The sequence below is a fragment of the Aplidium turbinatum genome, chromosome 9 (assembly GCF_918807975.1).
Source record: "Aplidium turbinatum chromosome 9, kaAplTurb1.1, whole genome shotgun sequence".
In the NCBI taxonomy this organism is placed as follows: Eukaryota; Metazoa; Chordata; class Ascidiacea; order Aplousobranchia; family Polyclinidae; genus Aplidium; species Aplidium turbinatum.
In genome coordinates, this window is record NC_137480.1 from 15,774,890 (window position 1) to 15,798,732 (window position 23,843).

At 38.7% G+C, this 23,843-nt stretch overlaps 1 protein-coding gene across 1 annotated transcript; it reads right to left on the minus strand.

The window, feature by feature from the left end:
* Positions 1-4,579: 4,579 nt before the first annotated feature.
* Positions 4,580-22,136, minus strand: LOC145777112 (organic cation transporter protein-like). The gene is made up of 13 exons (XM_082588406.1): positions 21,912-22,136; positions 21,134-21,249; positions 19,950-20,111; positions 19,500-19,603; positions 19,197-19,351; positions 18,232-18,424; positions 17,605-17,743; positions 17,073-17,197; positions 16,309-16,529; positions 15,916-16,024; positions 15,231-15,330; positions 6,140-6,303; positions 4,580-5,248 (listed from the first exon to the last, which is right to left on the minus strand). Exons 1-13 carry the CDS (start codon positions 22,036-22,038, stop codon positions 5,191-5,193), a joined length of 1,773 nt encoding a protein of 590 aa, XP_082444532.1. The 5' UTR covers positions 22,039-22,136; the 3' UTR covers positions 4,580-5,190.
* Positions 22,137-23,843: the final 1,707 nt, after the last annotated feature.

Consider the following 23,843-nt stretch of genomic DNA (forward strand, 5'->3'; position numbering starts at 1 on the left):
TGTAAAAACATGATTTATGCGTCAACAGATTCAATATAATTAGTAGAATCCAAACTACCTGGAATAATCTATCAAGGCTTTGTCAGTCCGAGGATAAAGATTCAAAACCAACCAACCATGTACTGACTCCGAAGAATGATGACGTCAATAAACAGTAATTTGCAAATAGCGATAAAACTAATAATCCTACATGCTTCATTTCTAAGTTATATGATAATGAATTGAAAACAATGAAAACTATTAATAATAACTATATTTGATAATGAATTGATGTACTTTCCAAACAGAAACATCATGCTGGTACTTGATTAATATGCTGGTACTTTGTTGCAATGTTGTCGAGAAACTATTCCATCCGCTATGTGCCGCTGAATGGAGATTTCGGCAGTCCTGAAATGCGTTGTGCAAGAGCTAGGCTACCAACGGCGCTTGATCTTGAGTCGGGTGCTTAACCACTGGACTAACGGGACTGACTGCCCTGGTTTGGTATCAAGCATGTTATGACGTTCGCGTTTTGTCGCTTCTAACTTTTTCTAGACTTCTGCTAGGTTTGGCATATCGTTTTTCGTTGCAATGGTCAGAAATAGTGTAAAGCTAAACTGAAACTGTTCTCTAGGCGAATAGCCTACGCTGTTGCCCATTGGCTACCCTATAATTTTTAAGCTGAGAAACATGACATTTCACGTTTAATGAGGTCAGAGAAAGAACAGGCTACGAAGAGGTTTGCATTGAGATCCTAGCAAGATTCGGATCTGGCATTAAAAGCATAGCCTAATGTTTTTTGAATTACGGTAGCCTATAGTAGCCATATGAAAAGAACAAAAAGATCCTAACATCCAATAGACTCCCAATCAAACTGAAAGCAAAAATCTTCAACACCTACGTTTTACCAGTCGTGCTGTACGGTCTAGAATGCGTAAGTTGGACATCATCAACAATGAAAAAACTCACTACCTTCCAAAATCACATCATGAGAAGCATGACCAACAAAAAGTTACTGGATCACACGAAAATAGAAGGTCTTCTAACTATGACAAAACTACATCCAATTGCAGCAATAATAAAATCAAAAGTTTTAAAACTGTTCGGCCACACTAAAAGATCACAATTCGGAATCAGCAAAGTTTGCACAGAAGGCAAAGTAGAAGGAAAAAGAAAACGTGGCAGACAACCAAAACGATGGCAAGACAACATTCAACCATGGACCGGACTCAACTTGAAGACACTGGGCGAGTTGGCTCAAAATCACCACTCTTGGAAGCATATAAGCCATGTTGATGCGCAATCTGCCGCAGGCGGAGATAACGACTGATGATGAGCCTACAGGTTAAATTAGAACTTTGCCTTAACATATTATCTGTCTGCAAAGTTAGACTACTTTTCTAAATTTTATTTCATAAAAAGCAATTTGGTTTAGTTTGCCTACTCAGTCTTGCTCTGGTGTGTTCAAAACCAAAATATTGCAATTTCTTTCCACTCAAAACTTAGCAAAAATTTCTAGTGTAGGCCTAAATTATTGTTCCTTTTTAACTGCCTTCCAAAGAGAGAGCTTTCATTTTCTTTCCATTGGATGTTTTACAGTGCTGTATTCGAGGATAGCCTACCCTCTGCTTTTTCGAGCAACTATAGGCCTACTCAGTGGCGTACGCAGGGTTTTCTCAAGGGGGAGCCAGTGACAGTAGCGTAGCCAGGAATTTTGAAAGAGGGGGGAGGGTTGACGACCGGCGGGCGAAGCCCGACGGCGTTTTTGCCTAAGACGACACCCAGCGGCGGGGGTCTGGGGGGCTTCCCCCAGACATTTTTGAAAAATTACTTTGAATTTGGTGCATTCTGAGAGCATTTTCAACAAAAATGTGGGTATGAATATTCCTGTAAAATGGTGCTGTCAGGTGGCATAGAAAAAGGATAAGATCATGTTTGCTTCGGCATTTTTCGGAAATAAAGCTAAGTCTTTAATGCAGTTTTTTAAAATTAGGCAAGTTTTTTTTAGACTGAAAGCATCATTTCCAAGCATAAAGAAACTGAAAGCATCATTCTCAATAACGTGACGTCACACGCGTGCCAAAGGGGGGTTGTAACCCTCCCCCTTTGGCTACCCCACTGGCCATTGATATCCCAGACGTCTTCATGATATCCCAGTATGGTTTTAGTTTAGACTTTATTTATTTATTTCTCACTATAATAGGCTTACAGAACACTATGCTACATTGGCGTACCTGGGGTGGGGTAGGTGGATTGGGCCATGTATTTCGTATTGGCTTAGTCTATAGAACAATTGCTTTAATTGTTCTAATTGCTTTGACAGGGCAATCCAAAACATATTAAATGCCTTAATTTACGTCGTTAACTAGGCTACTAAAACATTTTTAAGGGGGGCATAGCCCAATGGCCCCCTGCGTACGCTAGCGGGCCTACTATACCCTTTGGTTTTTCCAAGAGAGTGCCGAACCCTCTGAGGATCAAGGTACACAGGTGTACCATGAATTTAATTCCGTCGTCCAATTTTGATAATTCATGTTATGGTAGAATAAAGATTAGTAGCCTATTTTGCAAGTTATATATTATCATTTGGCAATTTTATTATTTATCATTTGGCAAATCTGACAGTGTACCCTGTGCTTTTTTTTACGAATACAGCACTGATGTTCTAGTTTATGTTTAGAACAGCCTTTGCCCTTTATAACAACTTAAACTTGTGTAAATAAAACTCTCCGACTTCATCAGGAGGAAACTGTATGCAAATGTGACTGACAACAATTATCAGCAACTCAAAAATTACAACAGACCCAACTTAAGTTTGTTTGCTGAAATGTAGTTTTCCTCTGACGATATAAAAAGTCCAAATGTTTTCGCTTCTATTTAAGTTAGGCTATTAGGCTAGGTCTTTTTAAACAGTAGGCTAGGGCTAAGCCTACCTATCCTATACCAAGCCTAGCCTACTATACTCCCGTTCAGGTAAACATTCTCCCGAATCACTAAAGGTTTTAGTCTTGTATGATAAGTTCATACTTAATCTGTCCTTTTTTCGTCGTAAACGCATAGATTGTGCTAGCTGGGTATGGGAAAGACCGGGGTTATTCGAAAAAGAAAAATTAGTAAAACTTAAATCACTAAAATTCAGAATGAATTTCAAAAACTTTATTTGTTGTGGGATTAGATCACTATAGCCTATTGTGCAACTTATAGCTATAGAACCATAGGCATACGAAGCCGAGCAACGTTGTCAAGTTTAACATATTCAAGTTTATTACATTTACAGAAACACAAAACTACGCAACAAATTAAATATCGAACGTTTTCGACATCACAAGATGTCCTCTTCAGGAATAACATATATAGGCTACAATTTAACTACATTTGAATAAAATACAATGTTTTATTAAATCTATAAACAGAAAAAAGACAAAAACTGCACAGTAGCCTACTTCTGACCAGCTCAAACTCAACGATATTGTTTTTTTCTGTTTATAGATTGAATAAATCATTGTACAATATTTGTCCTGAAGAGGACATCTTGTGATGATGATATTCGGTAATTAATTTGTTGCATAGTTTTGTGTTTCTGTAAATGTTGGCTAATAAATTTGAATATATCAAACTTGGTAACGTTGCTCGGCTTCGTACGCCTATGATTCAACAAGACAAACTCTTTACCGAAGCTTTATTATGACTAGGCCTACAGATTAAACAAAAATTTTCACAGGTTTTTGCAAAAAATAATTAGTTCAGATGTACACCACAACTTTTAATAAACCGCATGGGGGTTGTTGGAGCACTGCACGAGTTTAGTTGGAACTTATACGCCGATTTTTTTTAAATATTACCTACAACATTCAAATGTGTCTGTCAATCGAAATCAACAATCAAAAGTGTTCAATGTCGATGAACCTATTGCGTATTGGAGATTGACAAGTTAACAGGGAAGACATGTAGCGATTTATCATGCGCAGTTTTTAAAAGCGTCTGTCGATCAATGTCAACAATCAAGATTTTTCATGTCAATCTATAGGCTAGCCGCTAGTGGATTGTGACCTGACACGTTAACAGAGAAGACACAACTTCCTGAGATTTAATATAAGCAGTGTTCAAAATTGTTTGTCAATCTATGTCAAAAGTGTTAACCGTATTGACCTATCCTCCGCCCCATTAACTCAGTGGTTACCCGCCAGGCTCAAGATCACGCGGCGCTGGTTCGACTCTCGGGGTGTGCGCTAGAACAACGCAATTCAGGACTGCTCTTCATTCAGCAGCACCTAGTGCATAGAATAATTTTCCGGCAACAACACTGCAACTATTGGAAAACTTCACTCCGTCTAATTCGGCAATCGGCCCTGCGTCAAGAGCCTCTACAGTCTACAATATGCGAAACTACCAGAGTACCAGGAAAAACCTATCAAGGCTTTGTCAGTCCGAGAATAAAGATTTAAAAACCAACCGAAGCGAAACCAACCTATTGCGAACAATAAAACCTGTTTTAATTATTTTCACACGTAGCCTATACTGTATGCTCTAAGTCTAAACCCTATGAAATTTACATGACTGCTGATATATAGGCTGCCATTGTGATCAATCGCTAAGAGGCAGTAAAGATTTACAAATATGTTCGAGGAGTTATAAAAAACAGCAATGTTTCAACTAACCCCCGTCTTTCCTATAAAGCAAAAGAATGCAATGAAATATCAAATGTTGGTTTGCAGTTGTTTCTCAATTATTGGTAGGATTTTTAAAATAAAAAACGCATGCGCTTTTCTGACATAGAAAAATATTCCCACCGTACATTTAGCATTTCAAAGTAACAAAACGCAAAGTTTCGCTGCAACTCTATGTGCATTGTGCAGGGCCGTTGAGAGGATATTTTGTGCCCAGTACTAATGAAAACCATGCGTTCCAAGTCAAGACGTTTATGAGAATAACGCATTGTATCCAAAAAATACGTTGTGGTTTCTTTATGTTTACGAGCCCCTTGCAAAGGTTTTGGGCTCCAAAAACTATCCCGGCCCGCATCTAAAAGTACCCCCTGTCTGCGCTACTGCCTAGTCTATGTGTAACAGATTGAATAGTTTTGACTGGTAGCAGTTTATTGCTGTAGTCTACATGTCAGCTCTCTATTTGACATCTGTCAACGGTTCATCAACGTTGAGTTTTTCAATGACCAAGTCGAAAAGCATTTACTAAAATCCCAGTTCTTGCTCATGCCACTTCTTTGCCGCTGCTTGTAATCAGAACTTTGTCTTCTTCTGCGAAAGTTCTGAAAATATCAATGGTTTCAATCAAACATTGACCAATAAAAATAGCAGTTTAAATTGAAACTGGTGCACTGTGGCTCATTCTGCTGCGGTAACCGACTCGATCTGGTTAGTAGCTACAGTGTATAACTAACCAAAACTAATAAACTAAAACACAAATTAACTATTTACCACGTAAGTTTACATTGTTTTTTGTTGACGAACAATGTATAAAATTTGTAATAAAAAATACGTTTATCGTTAATTGCTGAAGCGAGGGTTTACATGATTGTGTACACAAGCGACAAAAGACGACTGACGAAAACTAGCCGATGAAAGCAAATTGTAGACAAAAGTAGCCTATCGACCAAGAGGTCATCGTCGACAAAGGTCATCGTCGTCGTCGTATGAGCATCTGGGGCCGAGGGTCTATCCTTTTACCATCCCAGATTCAAGATGTTCTCGGACTATACTGGAAGGCTGCTAGAGAGCAGCCATTGAAAACCATCAAAACTGGGAAAAGCTGAATTTGGTTTGGTTTGCATCATTTAGGAATGAGATTATTAAAACTTTGAAACCAGCGTCTTCATCAAAAATCTCTAAAAGCGATTCATTTTTTCCACTTTCAATTGGAAAGTAGCGAAGAGCGTAAGTGCGACCGAAGCAAATGTAGCGCCTATCCGCTATCTACATTGGCAAAAAACCTACATAAATCTACATTGGCAAAAAAGCAGTCACTACTGCAGCCGCTAGCCTACTCCAACAAAAATGTTGCGCTGCTCTCGCTATCGCTACCAAAAAGTAGCGGCGCTAGTAGTGCGCTACAAAAGTAGCGCGCTATAGCTTACTATTATTCTGATCGTGACATTTCTAACACAACTCTCGTTAAGAAAATAATCAATCATAAAAATCACCTGCGTTTTGGTAAACAAAACACCCGTGACACAAAGGAATTTTTCAGGTGTTTGTAAAATGTCAGTTCCGCTTCTTCAAAAGTTGCAGTTAGTTCCTTTCTTCTCGTATCTGGGAACGTAGTAGCAATTCCTGCTGCTATAAGCGCTGTGATGCCAAATATCATCTAAACATTTTTACAAAACGTTGTATGAAAGTACACTGTAAAATAATAGTAAAGTAAAATACATTCTCTACTGTATATCTTACTGTTTTGATTCAAAAAAATGTCGAGGTGTCATGATCACAGCTAGCATATCTACGCCTCCGCTGGTGAAATATCTCAATAAATGGTACGGTATGTGTTTGTAGGCTTATGAAGTTACAATAGTCCCGGCTTATTAAGCCCACCTTGGGAATGAATGATTTTAGGCTCATTAAGCGGGCAGGCCTGTTAAGCGGGGGATGATTCTCTGCCACTTCTATATAGGTTACATTTAGTAATTCCGTAGGCTACTGGACCACATTGGGCTTAATAAGCAGGTGGGCATATTAATCGTGGGCTTAATAAGCGAGGACTAGGCTACTACATTCATGTTGCAAGACGTAGCCTACAGAAGGATGAATGAACAGCATTTGTGGTTATTAGAAGGACAAAAATGATATCGCCTAAACACTATTTCAAAATAACAATAGGCCTACATCCAACTCCAAGCAATACTGAGATTTTCTAAAACAAGTATGTGAGATACATTCGCTGTGCTACGACTCACTAATAATCTTAAATATTTTTATTCATTGCCCACTCATTGCAGGCTTTCGATTTGTCTTTATTGCCTTGCCTTTGCTTTTGACTTTCATGAGTCAGTGATTTCCATTTTAATCGTTTGAGCCAGTAAGGTTGATCGAGGTTACTTTTGAAATCCAGCCGAAGATCGTTTTAGGAGACGGAAATCTTTTCAGGGAAGCCATAGGAACAATAAAAACCACATATTCTTAAAATCCCTAAGTTTTCCATATAAATGTTTTGTTTAGGAGACCCGGGCTTCTCATTAGTCGTTTGTACCGGGTCCGAATTACCCTGGCCACCGACTTCATTTGAGCTAATGTTAAGCGTATCAGTTAATGGCAGGGCTGTGGAGTCGGAGTCGTTAAAAAAAACTCCGGCTCGATACAAAACGATAAACAATAACATTTTGTTTGCAATAATTTTTTTCAAAATATTGTTTTTTGTCATCCGTTTTGAACTCTACAACTTCTCTAGAAAATAAAATGTTTGTTCTTGTTGAAAAGGAGCGATCTTCCTGGTATCAGCATTACCTGACTACTCATTATAGAACAGCGAGTATTGTGTTTCGCTAAGATCGCTCCTTCTCAACAATGCATAATTATCCGTGGCGACAGGTAGTTTAATTGTTTTCTTTCCACAAAGGTAAGGATTCTATTGACTTACAAAACCAGAGATTGAGAAGTATGTGGCATGAATTAGTGGTGCGATACTAATAAGCCCTAAAAAAAAAAAAAGCCCAGCCTTATGGGCGAAACATGTGTCTATCGCTGTCAATTCTTGCGACATTCGGCTGTCGAGAAACACGTGTTTGTTTTTGTTAGTTTTTATGAACGTTGCCGTTTCAATTTCAATCACCCCTTAAAGTCAAATTTAAAAAAATGAAAAAAATTGAGTTTTAGAAAATAAGCTAGTACAAATAGGCATGCTGGTAATTGGCCATATCCATGACTTTTGGCAATCTGCTTACAAATGCTATTCAACAATCGGTGCAAAAACCATCAAAATAACCTTGCCATTTACATCTTCATGGCTCTGTAAATACGGACTTTTGCTATGACAACAATTAAAAACAAAAAACGGAGAGATTTCTTGGAATTAATGACGAAATGCGGGTGTGCTTGGCAGGGCCGGATTAAGACGAAACTGGGCCTGATGCTGCAGCGCAAAAACAGGCCTATTTTTTCTAGGCATTGGTACATATGCATTCGACACTCTGACTCCACCGTACACGCGTAATCAGACCGACCAAAGAGCCTTTATTGCTTTCGACGCAGTCAGCCAAATTTTAATGAACATGAACAATAATAACGACGTGTTATCGTAAAAACTCGAGAGTAACATCAGGCTATGTAACACCAACACAATTCAATACCAATATTGCCTGAAAAGCGGAGTTAATGAAGAAAAGGCTAATCCAGATCAACTTAACGTTGGCATATTGTCAATGCTGCGCTAGTGCTGCTTACTTATACTACTGTTTTTCGAGCCTTAGCAAGCGCGAAATCTTCGATCATGTCAGTGCAGTCAAGGCTGCTCAGCACCTCATGTTCAATGCTCATAAGCGCCAGCATGTTTAGCCTTTCCTCCCTCATCGAGGACCGCAGCTCTCCTTTGACTATTCCCAGTTTTGAGAAGCTCCGCTCACCGGAGGCATTAGACACCATCAAGCACAGATAGATGCGCAAAGCAATCTCGACGTTTGGAAATGTTTGAGAAAGGTTCAACGACGACAAAAGCTTGTACATGGTAAGCTCTGCTGACTCGTTCACACTCACCGATTTCTGGGTGCGCATAAATGCAGCAAACTGTATGAGCTCAGCCACCAGCGTGTCTTCCAAGTCATCTGGATACGAGGAAACGAGATTTTGAGCTTTATTGTCGATCTGCTTTATGCTCAATGACGTTAGCTCCGAAAGAAATCCGAATGTTGTAGATATATCCTCATACGCCTTCATTCGCTTTTCCAGTTCAGCTAACAGTCTGTCGATCATGACCAGATATATATGGGTTTTGAATGTTTCCCTAGGGGTGAGGTTTTCTTCGTTTGCAGCTCCTTCATCAGGCATTCGCTTTCGCTTACGGCCTCGACGTTCTTCAGCCTTGTATTCGCCGTGAGGAACCTTTTCGATCGCCATCTGCTCATACACGTCAAATCTGTCCCGTGCAAATTGAATCGTGTCGACCAGTGATGCCAATAAACTAGTTGCCGTATTCAGACTGACTGTAGGGTCTTGGAGGCTAATGCTCGTACTGTTGAGACGGCATAGGATATCGTTCCAGGCAGTCGCCATAACTGCTGTCTCAAGTTCGTCCATCCTGCGCGAAAATCCGTCGGCCTGGTTTCTCGTATCGGCCTTCTGCTCCTTATCTGCCGCAAGCTCATCCAGGACTTCTTGAATGCTCTTCCACCTTTCTACTAGCGCTTTGACAGCATCTGCACGTTCACACCATCGGGTTCCAGACAAACCTTTGAGCGTTAATGTGCAGCGATTCTTCAGTTTCTGCCAGCGATATGTCGATTCAGACAGGAAAACGTATAGTCCATTGACAGAATGAAAAAAACCTGGTACAGCCAGCGCAGCTATTAACAGCCTGGTCTCCTACCAGGTTTAAACTGTGGTTGCAGCATGGAATAAAAGCAGCATATTTACATTCTCGCTTCACAATTGCCTGGACACCGTTGTACCGTCCTGACATGTTTGACGCATTGTCATACGACTGGCCTCTGCAGTTAGTAACATCCAAGCCATTTTCCTTCAGAAAGTTCAGAAGTATGCTAGCCATGTGCGTAGCGGTGTGTCTCATCATAGGCAAGAATGTCAGGAACCGTTCAACTGGACCCAACGGCAGAACATATCGAATAACAATCGTTAGCTGGTCGAGGTGTGATACGTCAGGTGTAGAGTCAATCGAGACAGAGAAATACTTCGCCTTCTTGGCTTCTTTCAGGATGGTGTCCTGCACCTTTTGTCCCATGAACTGCACCAGCTCCTCGCAAATTGTGGATGACAAATAAGAAATGTGACCTTTCCCGCGGTTCGCATATTTTCTAATATGGCTAGCCAGCAGAGTATCGTACTCCGCCAACAACTCAATGATGCCAAGGTAGTTACCATTATGAGGGGAACCTATGATCTCATCCGCGCCCCTTATAGCAAGGCCATGCTTAGCTAGGAATATCAGAACGTCGATGAGCCGCTTTACAATCTGGCGCCAGTAACACCGCTCTTCCTCGACCTGTTTAGCGGCTAGGTAGTCAACACGACCGGCCTCCCTCTGTCGGCTCGCAAAAGACAACATAGCCTTGCGATGACCATCGCTGCTTTCATGCATTTTTATTCTGGATTCGCCTGACCTCCAATTGTCGAAACCGCCGGATACGAACTTGGTTGCTTGAACAGCATTACCACCGAACAACTTGCATGCAAAGCAGAACACCTTCCCGGTCGAAGGCGAGTAGCACAACCATTGTCTATAGGATTTTTCACCATTGAGCGGATGCGTACGCACGAAGAAGGTCTTAGTGCATCGACGTTGGAATGATTCACCTAGGTATTGTCTGGCGCTCTCTTCAAACATCGATTCAGTGTGTTGGCAGTGTTTTGAACCTTTCTTGGCCCAATATTCTCGAGTGTCAGCGTTGATTTTACCCCACTGTCCTAAATCATTGGTGATATCCTCCAGCGTTTGCGCCAGTGCTTCGCCAGTGATAGCGTCTCCTTTCACCTCTGCTCTCTCCGCTGAACTTTCCCGCTCTTTATCCTCTCTTTCCTCATCAGGTTCATCTTGCTTGGCCTGGTCTTCAGGAGCGCTCGAATTCGCAATCGCATCCGACGCAGGCAATTGAGACGAAGCTGCTCGCATTCCAAAGTATGAACTCAGTTTTGGAATTTTCGCCAGAAGCTTTTCTTGTTCTGCTGCTTCTTTCCTTTTCTTTTTCGCTTTATCCCATCCACTGAGTTGAGACGCCATAGCAAGCGTGCACAAAACGCAGCTAAATTTGTAAATTGTGGAACCGTAAAATTTATCGCATTAACTTGAAATCTTCCGTTACAATCAGGGCCGGATTTAGCTGATGGGGGGCCCGGGGCACTTTTAGATCGGGGGGCCCCCGTGCACAAAAATTTTTCGCGCCGTAGGCGCGAAAAACCACCTTTACGTCTACAGTAGCATTAATCCAGCACTGCACAGCATTTTGCAGAAACTTCAAAGGCTGAAAGAAAAAAATTAACACTAAATCACATTTTTTCCACGTAGGTGGCCCTTCAAAAGTCGGGGGGCCCGGGGCACCTGCCCCCTCCGCCCCCCCCTAAATCCGGGCCTGGTTACAATAAACACAACGCCGTATATTTAGCCTACGTCACAGTGCAAAAAAAAAACATTAGCAATTGTCTTAGAATTAAGGCAGTCGCTAGCGTCCAAGTGAACCCCAATGCTTTCCATCATTTTTTGTTATAAATTGACACTGGTTTCCATCATTTTTTGTTGTGAACCGGCAGTTGTTTGCACGGTGTTAGCTTGTGAACCGGCAATGAAACAACATTGAACTCAACAATAATGATTGCTAACTCTTTTCCCAACCATAATGAGTACTAATCTTACTGCCTTAACCTAATCTATTCCTAAGGCTTAGCCTAACTCAGTGGTTCTCAACCGCCGGTCCGCGAAGTACCGTATCTTACTTTCTGCCAAGCTAATTTTAATCTGGAATCATAAGCATTGCAAAGTTGATACTTCCTGTAAAACTCATTTTACGCTTGGCCGATTCACAGCAGTAGGCTAAAACTGGCATAGCCTATCTCTCCTTCGTTGATACAGCAGAACTGTTTAATAATAAAGGTTAACCTTCCGATGACCTAGATTTTGTGCCGTTTATGATTGTTTCGTCATAAACTGCGTCTAGCTTTCAAAAAGTTTTGTAATACAAGGTCATTCTTCACTTTTCAGATGCTGCAATAGCTTGTCCTGTTAAACTACAGAAGGATTAATATGGAATCAACGAACCAACAAGTGTATTTTAACAAGAAGGAAAAAACTAAGACTTCTGAAACAAATAATTCTCAAAATGGAAATGAACCAAGTATCAGTAGGTGCAAATGTAAACTACGAAAAGGGCATATGCAGATAAGTTGAGTGTCACAGAGGGAAGTAAGAAACGAAAAGGGGAATTTGTCAGGCAATACAATAAAAATACTTGGAGCTTGGTTTTACAATAGTTCCGGGTAGTGAACAATCGTCACGGCCCTAATGTTTGGTGTGCTCCCAAATTCTGCCAAATGACGTTATGAAACCTTCTAAAGTTGTTCGTCACTTTCATTCAAAGCACAACAATCTTGAAGGCAAGCCACTTGAATATTTTGGACGAATATTCTCTGATATGAACGATTAAAAAAAGCAAATGAAAAGATGACGACTACCGAAAAATCCTTTCTTCATGAATCCTATCTAGTTTCTCTACGAATAGTTAAAACCAAAAAAAGCATACACGATTGGGGAAGAGTTAATAAAGCCGTGCATCTTATCTGCGGCTGAAGTAATGAAGGGCCCTGAAACAGCTCGAAAAGTGTTATAATTTTTCATCTTAAATAAGTAGTCTATGCCAAAATCTTGCTTTATCTTACGTGCCTAGGCGCATAGGCGTAGCCAGGGGGGGGCGAAAGGGGCCATGGCCCCCCCAAATTTTCCAAGTTTGGATTCAGAAGTTGAGCTCTTTGTTGAAAATGTAATAAAATTTGTAGAAATTTATGACCTTTTCCTAGACATCTGGCTATTAACACCCCCCAGGACTTGTTTTAGATACACAGAAAGACACCAATAAATTTGCAAATCGTAAATCGTGCAAAGTTTACGCGATTTACGTTTCTTTGAACTGATTTGTGGAAGCAATTGCAGAATGGCTTACTCTGTTGGGTTTTTGTGTAGTTATTGAGTTTTTGTGTAGCTGAGTTTTTGGTGTTCTCTAATTTTAGCCGCAGTTTTTGCCCGTTCGTGTGTAAGAGCTATCTTTAATAAGTTAATAGCTGTTTATCTGCTAATAAACTTCATACAAGTATTACCCTAAAAGTGTTTCCAGAAAGCGCTATAATCCATTATTTGAGTGTAATTTTTCAAAAATTTTCCGGGGGACCATGCCCCCGGACCCCCCTAAAACACGCGTGCCTTCGGCACGCTCTAACCCCCCACTACTTTCATTGCTTCCCTTGCTCAACCCATCAGGATACGCCACTGCACATCAAGTGGCGATGGCTTAAATCAAACACTTTGTTGTTCTCTCCAATTCATCAAATATTTGGCCCCCCCCAAAAAAATTTTCTGGCTACGCCACTGCAGGCGTAACACTGTGCCTAGGCGTGCGAAAGTCGGACTACAAATTTCATAATAAGAATTATTTGTGGGTTAATTAAGCAAAGGAAAACTGTTCAGCGTCCGGAAAATTCACGTCTGTTTTCGTCTGGGCCTATTTCAGGAATGGGCCTAATGCTGCAGCATCAATAGCATCCACCTTAATCCTGCACTGGTGCTTGGCAACGAAGGAGCCTAGTTTTAATTTTATTTGTTCCCAAAAACAGGCGCACCCATCGCATTAAAATTTATAGAATAAAAGTTTTCAAAACAACTTTGTTTTTACAGTAAGTGTGCCGAGAATTTTTTTTATTTTTTTGGTGCGCTGCAAGGCGAAAAAGTTTGAGAACCACGAGTAAAAGGTAAAGGTATGAGAAGATAAGCAATTATGCCCAGTTGCCCACCCAGTTTATTACACCCTGTCCCTAGGTGAGCGGTGTTTTTCAACAACAGCTGAAGCCGGGAGCCGAAGCAGGATTGCTTGGAAAGCCAACGCCTTATCCGTTGCGCCATCCCACCGCACATGGGCGCCGATCGCTCTCTAAGATTGGTGGGGACATTTACTAGAAAAGAAAGGGCAGACGAGCGAAGCGAGCTGAAAGATTGGGGTCTGTTCAACAAACAAACAAATAGGCCTACAGTAGATAGGCTACAAGTCTAATGCGATGTATTTTAATTGTCAGTGTCAACATTGGACAGCAGAAGTCCAAACACTGCAACTCGGCAACGAGTCTCCGGCGAATTAAAAACGAAGTCCTTGGTTGATCCTTGGCTTGTAATGAAGGTTGATCGAATTCAAAACTTTATTGTGCACATAGCAGACCATTGCATGATTTGGCGTTTCTGTGTCATGGTAGATCGTAACAAAGTTTTGATACGTCGCAAAGTTGAAAATGAGCGTTCAGCTGAACACGAGCGGGCTGGTGATATGAGCAAAAGTTCCACTTGCGGAAACATTTGCCGAACAGCGGATGGTATCTTCTTGAATATCATTCGAAAATCTTGTGCAAGGGACTCTGTGTCAAAGAACTGAAGATAATCGTCTACCAAATGTGATTGTAGCTTTCCACTAAAGAGTGATTCTTGTAAAATTTTGTAGTGCTCAAGATCGGTCGACTTGAAATAGTCAGTAAGATTTCCTGCGAGCTGTCAATGACTGCAAAATACTCTGACCGATCGATCTTGAAGTTTAGGAGGTTGACCATGGCCATGTCCATACTGAAGACGATTTGGAACGTGACAAGTCTTTTAAAAATTGGATAGGGTAAGAGTTTTTTCAATTGAAAAAAAGCTGCCTGCCAGCCTTCCAACTGCTGATTTTCCTATATACAATTTTTTGCCAAACCGGTAAAGACATTTCAGCAGCTCTTAACCTCAATGTAATAATAACTGAAAAAATAGCTTTTTTCTTATACAAAAGTAACACAAGCTACACTTACTGCACTACATGCTTGTACGACTCTTTCAAAGTAATTCTAAAACTCTGCACTGTGTGGCCCTGGCGTAACCAAATTAAATACAATTTGCGAGTTACACCAGGGTTTCTCTGCCTAATAAAACATTTCTACTACGGTTGGGGCTTCCTCGCATAAAACAAAAATGTTGTCCCCTCCTTTCAATATATTTTAAACGTTTGACTGGTAAAATTGTGACATTCGGGTAATATTTTCCCTTTTACGTTACAAAAATAATGTAAAAAGATGATGGGGACATGTAAAAAGATGGTGGGGACATGTAAAAAGATGGTGGGGACATGTCCCCACTGTCCTATAGGGATCGGCGCCCGTGCCACCGCATAACCGCGAATATAAACAAATAAATTGAATTGATTCTTACGCAAGCAAAAGTAGTTAAGCTTTGCTTTCACAAACAGGCCGTTGCAATAGACAACAATTTCATATCGGAAATATCTATTTTTATTTGGAGAAAAAAATTATTCAGAAATTAAAAAAAAATGATTTATTGAAAATGAATGTGATTACCGGTGTTAGCCAAGGAAGGGTAAATTGAAGGGGGACTGTAAATGGTGAAATTATGCTGCCAACTCGAGCTGCCATGGATGAAAGACCCAAAGCCGTTGTTCTGAAAAACAGCAAAATGTTCGCATTATGTACCGGAACTGTAGATATGACGCTAGAAAAAGCAACTCTCGTCTGCGTCGGAACGAAATACGAAAAAACATTGAAAAAAATTCAAAGACTAGGCCTATAATTTATAATCAATTAAAACACAACAAGGGGTGGCTTCAGATATAATGTGAAGATGCTTTGCAATTTTATTTTTAAGTCATCAAAATTGTATCTGAGATTGACAATTTTAAACAGAATAGATATAGCCTACAATATAACTCAGGAACGTAGACACGGAGAGTTTGAGGCCCTTCCGTCGCCAACCCAAAATTTTATCTTACCCCCCCCCCCTCATAAAAAAAGTTTTAATACTATTACAACGTTTTAACACCGTTGTAATTCATGTTGAATGACGTTTGCTCCCTCCCAACAGTTGCTTTTGCCCCTTCAAGTTTTCTTTCTAGCTACGTCATTGATAGCCTATAATTATAGGAGAATCTTGCTCCCATCTGTAGTTCGATTTGAAATGCATGCAGATTTGAGTTTTTGCAGTGGCAAAAAAGTAAAAAGAAGTCAAAACAGGTTATAGTTGTTTTACCTTCCAGAAGTTGGAAACATCTCAACAGTATGTAAGTATATGGTACCAAATGCTAAGCTGGATCCAAATCTCCCGCACATTGCCAATACAGTGGCAAATGTCCGTAAACCTAGTGAAATGAACAATAATTGACATTAATTGCTTTTGAATTCTACAGTACGGTACACAGCAAAAAATAGCCAAGAAAAAGTAATTTACTGTGAGAAAAAAAAACTAAAAAAAGTTTTGAAGTAGTGGGTGACATTTATAAAGCTACCAATACAAGTGTATGAACGTTTCGTTGTTTATATGTGCTGGTCTATATATGACAAGAAAAGTTAGACGTTTTTTAAATTAGTTGGAAGGCAACTGCAAGCTATGTTTTGTATAAGTTCTGGTAAACATACGGCCTACCTGCATTATTTCCACTCAGTTGACCTACAACTGTAGAAACCAAACAGGAAATGCTCGCTATGAATAATGACGAGGATGTTGTTTTGGTAAATCCCATCAGCGCAATACAAAGGATTGCAGACGCATCTGCTAAGAACTCCATTAATCCCCCTGCAGCATTGTTGATGTACACGTTGCCAGCCAAAGATCCACTGTTTAGGATCAGCCCATAATAGACTAAACTGAAAAAAAATGTTTTTCTTGATAGCCTACATTGGCATATTGTTGAGTAATTTGTGTTTGATAAGAAAATGGGCTTTTCGCTTTGAGGCTTTTTAATTTGCAAAACTTGAAGAACACGTGCTGAAGTTTCCTTCGAAAAAGATTATTTTCTTGATGATAAAGCGTGTTTTAAATTTAGGTCTATAGTTAGGCTAAGTCTTTTTCTACCTCATTTTGATTTGATTACCCCCTTCACTGGCGCTTAACGAACCCATCTGACTGAGGCCCCGTCTTTACCGGAATTAAATTTTTCCGCATCATTTGCTATAGCCTACAAGTTTTATAAATGTTGATAAAGAAAAAAGAAACACATTTGCAGGTTAACTGATTTGTATAAGCTACGTGTTATTGACAGGTATTTTTTTTAAGCTACTGTATAAACTACCTTACCAACAGTTTCTATCAGCTAAGCTTTTAGTTCATATAAATAAAAAAAAATTAAAACAACGTTATTGTATTGAACTATTGTAACAAAGAGAGTTTAATCGTTTACATTTACGTACCACGTGACCATCCAAACACACATGTTTCCACAAATCATATATCGTGTGTAAGGCTTTCGGATAAATTCACGCAGAAGAAAACGTTTTCCTCTTTTTGCTGCCACAGACAAGTTATCATCTGATGTCTAAAATAAATGCAATATGTAGACACACATAATTGAGCGTGTTGTGCAGTGATAAAGCAATGTGGTTTTGGTTGTTGGTACGTAAATAATGCTCAAAAATAAGTTGCTGCCCAGTAAAAGAATGCAATGTAGGCTTTATATATGTACTTTCGCATAGTAGGCTACTGAATTAGAAATATAAGTTTAAAATTTCTACAAACATGACAATGCCAAAAATTTTCTTAGTTTGTCAAGATTAATGCACACAGCACACCCAACCTCATTTTTATTGCACGCTTAAGCTATGTCTTTTGTTATCCATAAGCATTTGTTACATATTACAGTGCATGCAGTAAGTTATTGAGATAGACCTACAGCTCTTGTAAGCTACCTAGTAGCCTTAATGAAATAATTTACAATCATTTTACTTCTTGTTGCTGGTCGAAGCTTTTAAACTCTTCTTCTACATCTTTCCATGTTTTGTTGCTGAGCTTTGTGTTGTTACGTCGAGCTATATTTTCGCATATGGTTTTAGCTTCTTTAATCCTTCCCTGGACACACAACCATCTGCAAAGACAAGTTTATGTGCACAACAGCACAGCCAAAGAGGGGTTCCTAATTCCCTTTGCTACTGTGGCTGCACCATCTACACATCCTGACCATGCAAAACATACTGCAATAAGTATGTAAATTTTGTTACGTTGTGTTTGTAAGTTCAGTTGTTAGACAGCGCTATATTTAAAGAAGCACTTTATAATTTGTGTGATTGGACTTGAATTTATTGTTTTCCACGTATAGCCTAACAAGCAAGCTACCTCTTTTTCCATGTGTGACGAGAAAATAAGTTTAACGCTATTGTACTTCAACTACCATATTGATGAGATTTTTTCCTGTTTTTATAGGATTTACTATTGCAATGTATCATCAAAATATAATACTAACACCATGCTTAGGTTGGTAGTAAATTGCTTCACTACATCTTGTAATAAGGATTTTCTGGATGGAGTTTTTGTCATGGACGAAATTAGAAATTAGTCATAAAAATGTGAAAAAACCTTGGGGATTCTGGAAGTAACCAAGACAAAAGAAACACAGGAACACATCCGATAACACTAGCCGCCAGCTGTAGACTTCTCCAGGCTGTAAAATTGTATGCAATCCCACTTAATATTATGCAACCCAGGCCGAATATTCCGTTGTACATCACTCCAAATGTAATTCTCCACTTTTTTCTTGAGATTTCAACTACTGTATAATATAACGTAGATCAGCGTTTAATTCAACTGTTAAAAGCAATCTACTGTAAGAAAAATATCTTATCCACTACTACACAGGAAATATTAACTAATCTTAATCAATCAAACTTGATTCTATTTTATTTTTATCGTAATCGAATGCATTATAAAATAGTAGTATACATAATAACTTGAAGGGGTAAATGGTTTAGTCTTAGAGACTTGACATAAGATGGATTTCACTTTCCAGATTAACGATTTCATACCATTTGAACCCCATATGAAAAATAAAAAAAGCAGATCAATAATATTGTGGGAATCTTTATCCTCGGACTGAGACAGCTTTTTTGAAAGCTTAATTATGGCAGTTTCGCAGATACTTGTAGAGGCTTGTAACCATTGATGCAGGCCTGGTCACAGAGTGCGACAGAGCGAAGTTTGCGCTTGTTGAATTATTGTTTGTAAATTATCCCATCCACTACGTACCACTGCGTAAAGAATTGTTCTTGAAATGTGTTGCTCAAGCGCACACCCTAAAAATAGAGCCAGTGCTGCTTTATCTGCCAGTTTCTTGTCAGATAACTGAGCCGTCAGATTCACCCCATTTCTGATATCCAACAGTTAAACTCCTAAACGGCGCTACGTATAGGCATAGAAGCGTAACAGGGTATATATTGTAAAAACTGTATCAAACGTACTGCAGTCAATATGGGACACGTGGGTCGTGGGATAAAACAAAAGGGAAGACTCAAAATGGCAGGTGAAGAAAGAGTTAATTTACTTACTGTATGTATACCCGCTCACTATCATGGGAAAATATACCGCGCCTAGTAAGAAGCGCAGAATGCTGAAGACGTAAATGTTAGGAGAAAAAGCGACGATGCATCCCACTAAGAGGCCACACAATGCTGAGATCCGAAAGGTAATCACCCGTCCAAACCTGCAGTCATGAAATACAAGTTGTAAAAGTATTGTCAATTCACTAGTATTCAGAAGTCCATTTATATTATTTATTTCATTTTATAGCGTACAAACGTATTTAAATTGAAAAAAAAAAATTGCAATGAGTGAAATAGCCTGTGGCATACCTATCAGAAAGCATCCCTCCAACTACGGAGCCAAAAAATACACCAACGTAGTACAAGGAGTTAGACATTGCAGCTAGAATTCTTTTGTCGCATACCAGATCCCACTGAAAAAATAACAAGAAGCCTATGTGGAATAGTTTTCTTTGTTGGAAATTATAGTTGATGGCTCGAAAAAGGTATTAAATCTTCATAGTAAAGCAAAAACCTACTCAAAGCATTCTTGGTATTTTTCATGTAACTGTTGTATAACAACACCAAGATGATGTTATTCAAGTTACACAACCCAAGAAATTTGCTTTTGATCGGAGCTAATGTAAAAGAATTGCAGGGAAATACGTGCCAGCAGCTACGTGTATTTAAATCTCATTTTTGCCTTTACCCGTTTACAACTTTATTTAACAAACAGATTAGTAGGCTAACAGACATTATCACGAGAGTCAGTGTAACTACCTCGGTGATTGCTGTATTCTCAAAGACGCTGTGATCATATACATAACCATGTGGACATGGGATTTCCGTTGCAGTTTGGTTGCGAAGGTCATCCAGAATATCGGTAAAATTTATTTTGTGAGCAAAGCTGTCATAAACCTTCATCGCACAGGAATCGTAATTCTGTAAATAAATTTTTAACTTAATCCCATTTTAAGGATCATGACAATTCAAAAATTTATTAAAGGATAAAGACGCGTCCATTCGGCTAAGCAATCTGATGAAAGTTCTTCTTTCAAGAATAGCTCTTGTTTCAGGGGTAGGCTATACATAGTGAATGAAATAATTTACAGTTAACAACACTCTTAACAAGTGGATATTTTACTCTGAAAATCTCCGTGACCGGTTCTGAGTCAGTGGTTGAAAGTTTCTAGTACAGTCCACAAATATGCAAAATGTCAAGTTTTATGACAACATCTACTGTACAAGCCCATGCAGTTTTCAAAACAACTGCTTATAAATGCTTCCTGAGACATAAGTTGCCTAAAATGTTTTTTCTTATTTGCGTTGCTTGCTGCAATCTGGGGGAAAATAACTTTAAACGATAAGGCTAGTGAAGAAAAAATGTTTGAAAATCATTAACGTTGAAATTTATTAACGTTGAAAATCATTGAAATTTATTGCATTTTATCAATATTTTCATATTCCTGATGAGGGCTTAGGTTAAGCCGAAAACGTTTGAATGTTAAACTATTTTGTAAATATGTAAAAAATATATACTGTTGTAATGCTCAACCCTGTGGTATTGTTGTGTCTTGCCTGTCTTTGGTATAAAAAGCAAACTCTCTCCCGAAACTATATTAACGGAGCCGGTTAATAGGTATGACACAAAATGATGTCACACAAGCTGGCTCTGAAATGCCAGAAAAGTAAAAAATCTTACTGAAACTGTTGTTAGCTAAAAGCATTTTTTGCATTCGACCCAATGTTGTAAAAGCATAACGTTCCCAAACAAGCTACATAAAATATTTGGTTCAATTGCACTGCTTTTAATATTGCTCATACAATCAACTTCGTCGCTTTGACTTTTTGCAAAAGTTATCAAATCTTTTTCATAAAGTACTGTTGGCCAAACAGAAGATTGTTTGATTGCAGAATCTCCTGTCTCCTGGAGCCAAAAAGAATTTAAAAAAGTAAATATTTACTTCAGTGAGTGGGCTCCATGGAATGAAAACCTTATTGATAACCTCGTTTGTGACGTTTGGAAAGAGAGTGGAGTTATCGTACGGCACCACGCGGCATCTTGTAGCTGGGGTGGCAACTTAAAAATACAAAAACAAAAGTAAACAAAAACAACTTACAAATATCAAGAACTATTTTGTTTGAAAATGTTGCTCTCAAAGTGATCATTGCTTCATATCTTGGGTTAGCTTCAAATAGTAAAATATGGTTGTATGTTCGCAATGGCTAACCATCTATAAAAGTAGAATGCATTTTCCTTGAAAGATAATTCAACCACTTTAGCAACCTTCCAAAATTATAAGTGTGCTTCAAATATGTAAAGTTTTGAATGTTAATCGTTAAAGTTCTGGGTTTCAATTTTTCTATGCAGCCCAATTTTATATGGTTAAGGTATTGCCATCCTTTTACTGTATTGTTTTTGTGAAAGTACGTGTGCAATATGTGAATTATCTTAAAATGCAATTAGACTACCATAAGCTGGCTACTGACCTGTGATCACATATTTGTTGATATATTCACAACTCAAATAAATATAGCATAGTTACCGACAAGCAAGCCTCGAAAAACAAAACTTTGTCAAATATTTGACGGTTGTGCTATAAAAGCAATTTGAACTCAAGTAGCCTTGAGAAGGGTTTGATTAAAATGTATTTTTCAATAAATAAATCGGAAATAAATAAAGGATTCACAAACAACTATTTGCATAAAAACAAAGAAAACAAATTGTGTAGGAAGATTTACCTGAAAATACTGTCATTGTCATAAAGAAGGCATTCGGAAAACTGCTGGAAGTTACTATTAATGCTAAAATGATTAGATATCTTCCTGTTCCTGAGATGTCTTCAATTACGTCATCAAATGAAAACATTTTTTTTCAATTTTTGAAAGGTACTTCAATGTATATGGAGAGCAGTTTTGGAGTATTTTTAAACTTGCAAACCTTTTAATTAACTTTGTCTTATTTTAACTTCTGAAATTGTATAAGCAAAATCAATATTACCACATACGAGATTATACATTACTCGTATATCTAACAAAAACAAGCATTTCTTCTATATCGTACTAAAAATTATAGTCTACTTTAAAACACCTTTTCATTCCAGGTTACAATCAAACCAAACCTTCTAACAGTTAGAACTTTCTATCTGTTTGGACTGAACATTCCAACCTTCAAACTGCAAACGTTTGCTGGAACTAGTCAATGGCACTGCAGCATGAATAATGGGAATCGATGTTTGAAAACCTTACACAAAGATTTTGGCGGACAGTTTTTGTCTTGTTTGAACTGTCTGCAAATATTTTGTTCGCGAGAGAGTCGGGCGATCTACCAAGTGGAGCTGCATAAAAATATTATTTGTGTAAGCAATTTAGATTTCTGATTTGACGTATAGATGTTTTTCGATTGTTTGAGTCAATGAAAACAATGTTTTGTCATTAAATCTTTTTTGCGGCATAATTTATTGGTGGTACATAATTATGGCATACGTTTACTGCGTGAGTCATTTATGCAATTTAAAACATGTCCGAGTCAAGTAACTACAAACACAAAACAACGAGGTTTACTTTGGCGAGTGGCATATCATGTGTCGGGATCAGTGTTGTAACTTATTACAAAATTATTTTAAGACACAAACTTTTTGAGTTTTTGAAGTGGAATGATTTCTTTTACTTTAAATGGTAAAAGCACCTTCTCAACCAAGAAGGAAATAAATAACTTTTTTTTTTCACATTTTTCACAGACGTTTTTCTATTAAGTTTTCTATGTTCCCATAAGCAAATTGCAGACCTTGAGATGTTCAACACAAAAAAAAGGAAACTCAGACCTTCTTAAACAATTGGACAGAGTGTTTTATCCAAACAAAGGCGAATAGGGATGATTGATCTTGTTTCCATGCAACTAACGCTTCAGTGGTGCGTGCAGCGTTCAATTAACTTGCTGATGATGACAAAAGACACCCAACTGCCATACAAAAGCGATCAATATTTGCACAATCCACGAAGATTTGAAATGAAGCTTGTTCACTAAAATATATTTTGTTGATTTTAGCAAAACTTTTCTGTTTGCTTTCTAGGTAGAGCTCAGGGAAAAAGTTCAATTTGTTGCAATACAAATTTTACAGCAAACGAAATTATTCTTGTGTGGATTGCACGAGCTCTATCCAAGGGGGGGTGAGGGGATGATCACCCCCCACTTATTGGTGTGGTTGAAATGACTAAGACAAGTTGAAAGTTGTTGTTGAAATGACTATGACGATTTTAGCCCACTGTCCAAAAATCACTCCCCGCCAGAATTCTAAAAGTGGATAGAGCCCCTGGATTGGGTTCATAAAAATAAAAACGGTTAATGCGAAAAAAATTGAATGTTTTCGACGCAAAGCTGTATTTTCATCAAGAAAAAGTTAGTTCCCCCCCGATAGTTCAGTTGGTTTGCGCGTGACTTCTAGAACGAATTAAGAAGCTTTAAGATCATGCCGCGCTGGTTCGACTCTCGGGATGTGCGCTTGAGCAACGCACGTTATAAGGACTGCTCTCCATTCAACGGCATCTAATGGATGGAATACTTACTGGGCGACAACACTTCAACAAAAGGAAATTTCACTCTGTCAATCTCCGTAGCCTGTGTCAGTGATTCAATTTCAAAGCCTCCATAAGTACCGGTATGCGAAACTGCCA

Coding starts and splice junctions, on each gene's coding strand:
- LOC145777112 (XM_082588406.1), bottom strand. CDS start 22,038: ATGTTTTCATTTGATGACGTAATTGAAGACATCTCAGGAACAGGAAGA. Junction 21,250..21,911: donor GACAATGACAGTATTTTCAG/GTAAATCTTCCT, acceptor TGTATTTTTAAG/TTGCCACCCCAGCTACAAGA. Junction 16,025..16,308: donor ACTGAGTGGAAATAATGCAG/GTAGGCCGTATG, acceptor TCATTTCACTAG/GTTTACGGACATTTGCCACT.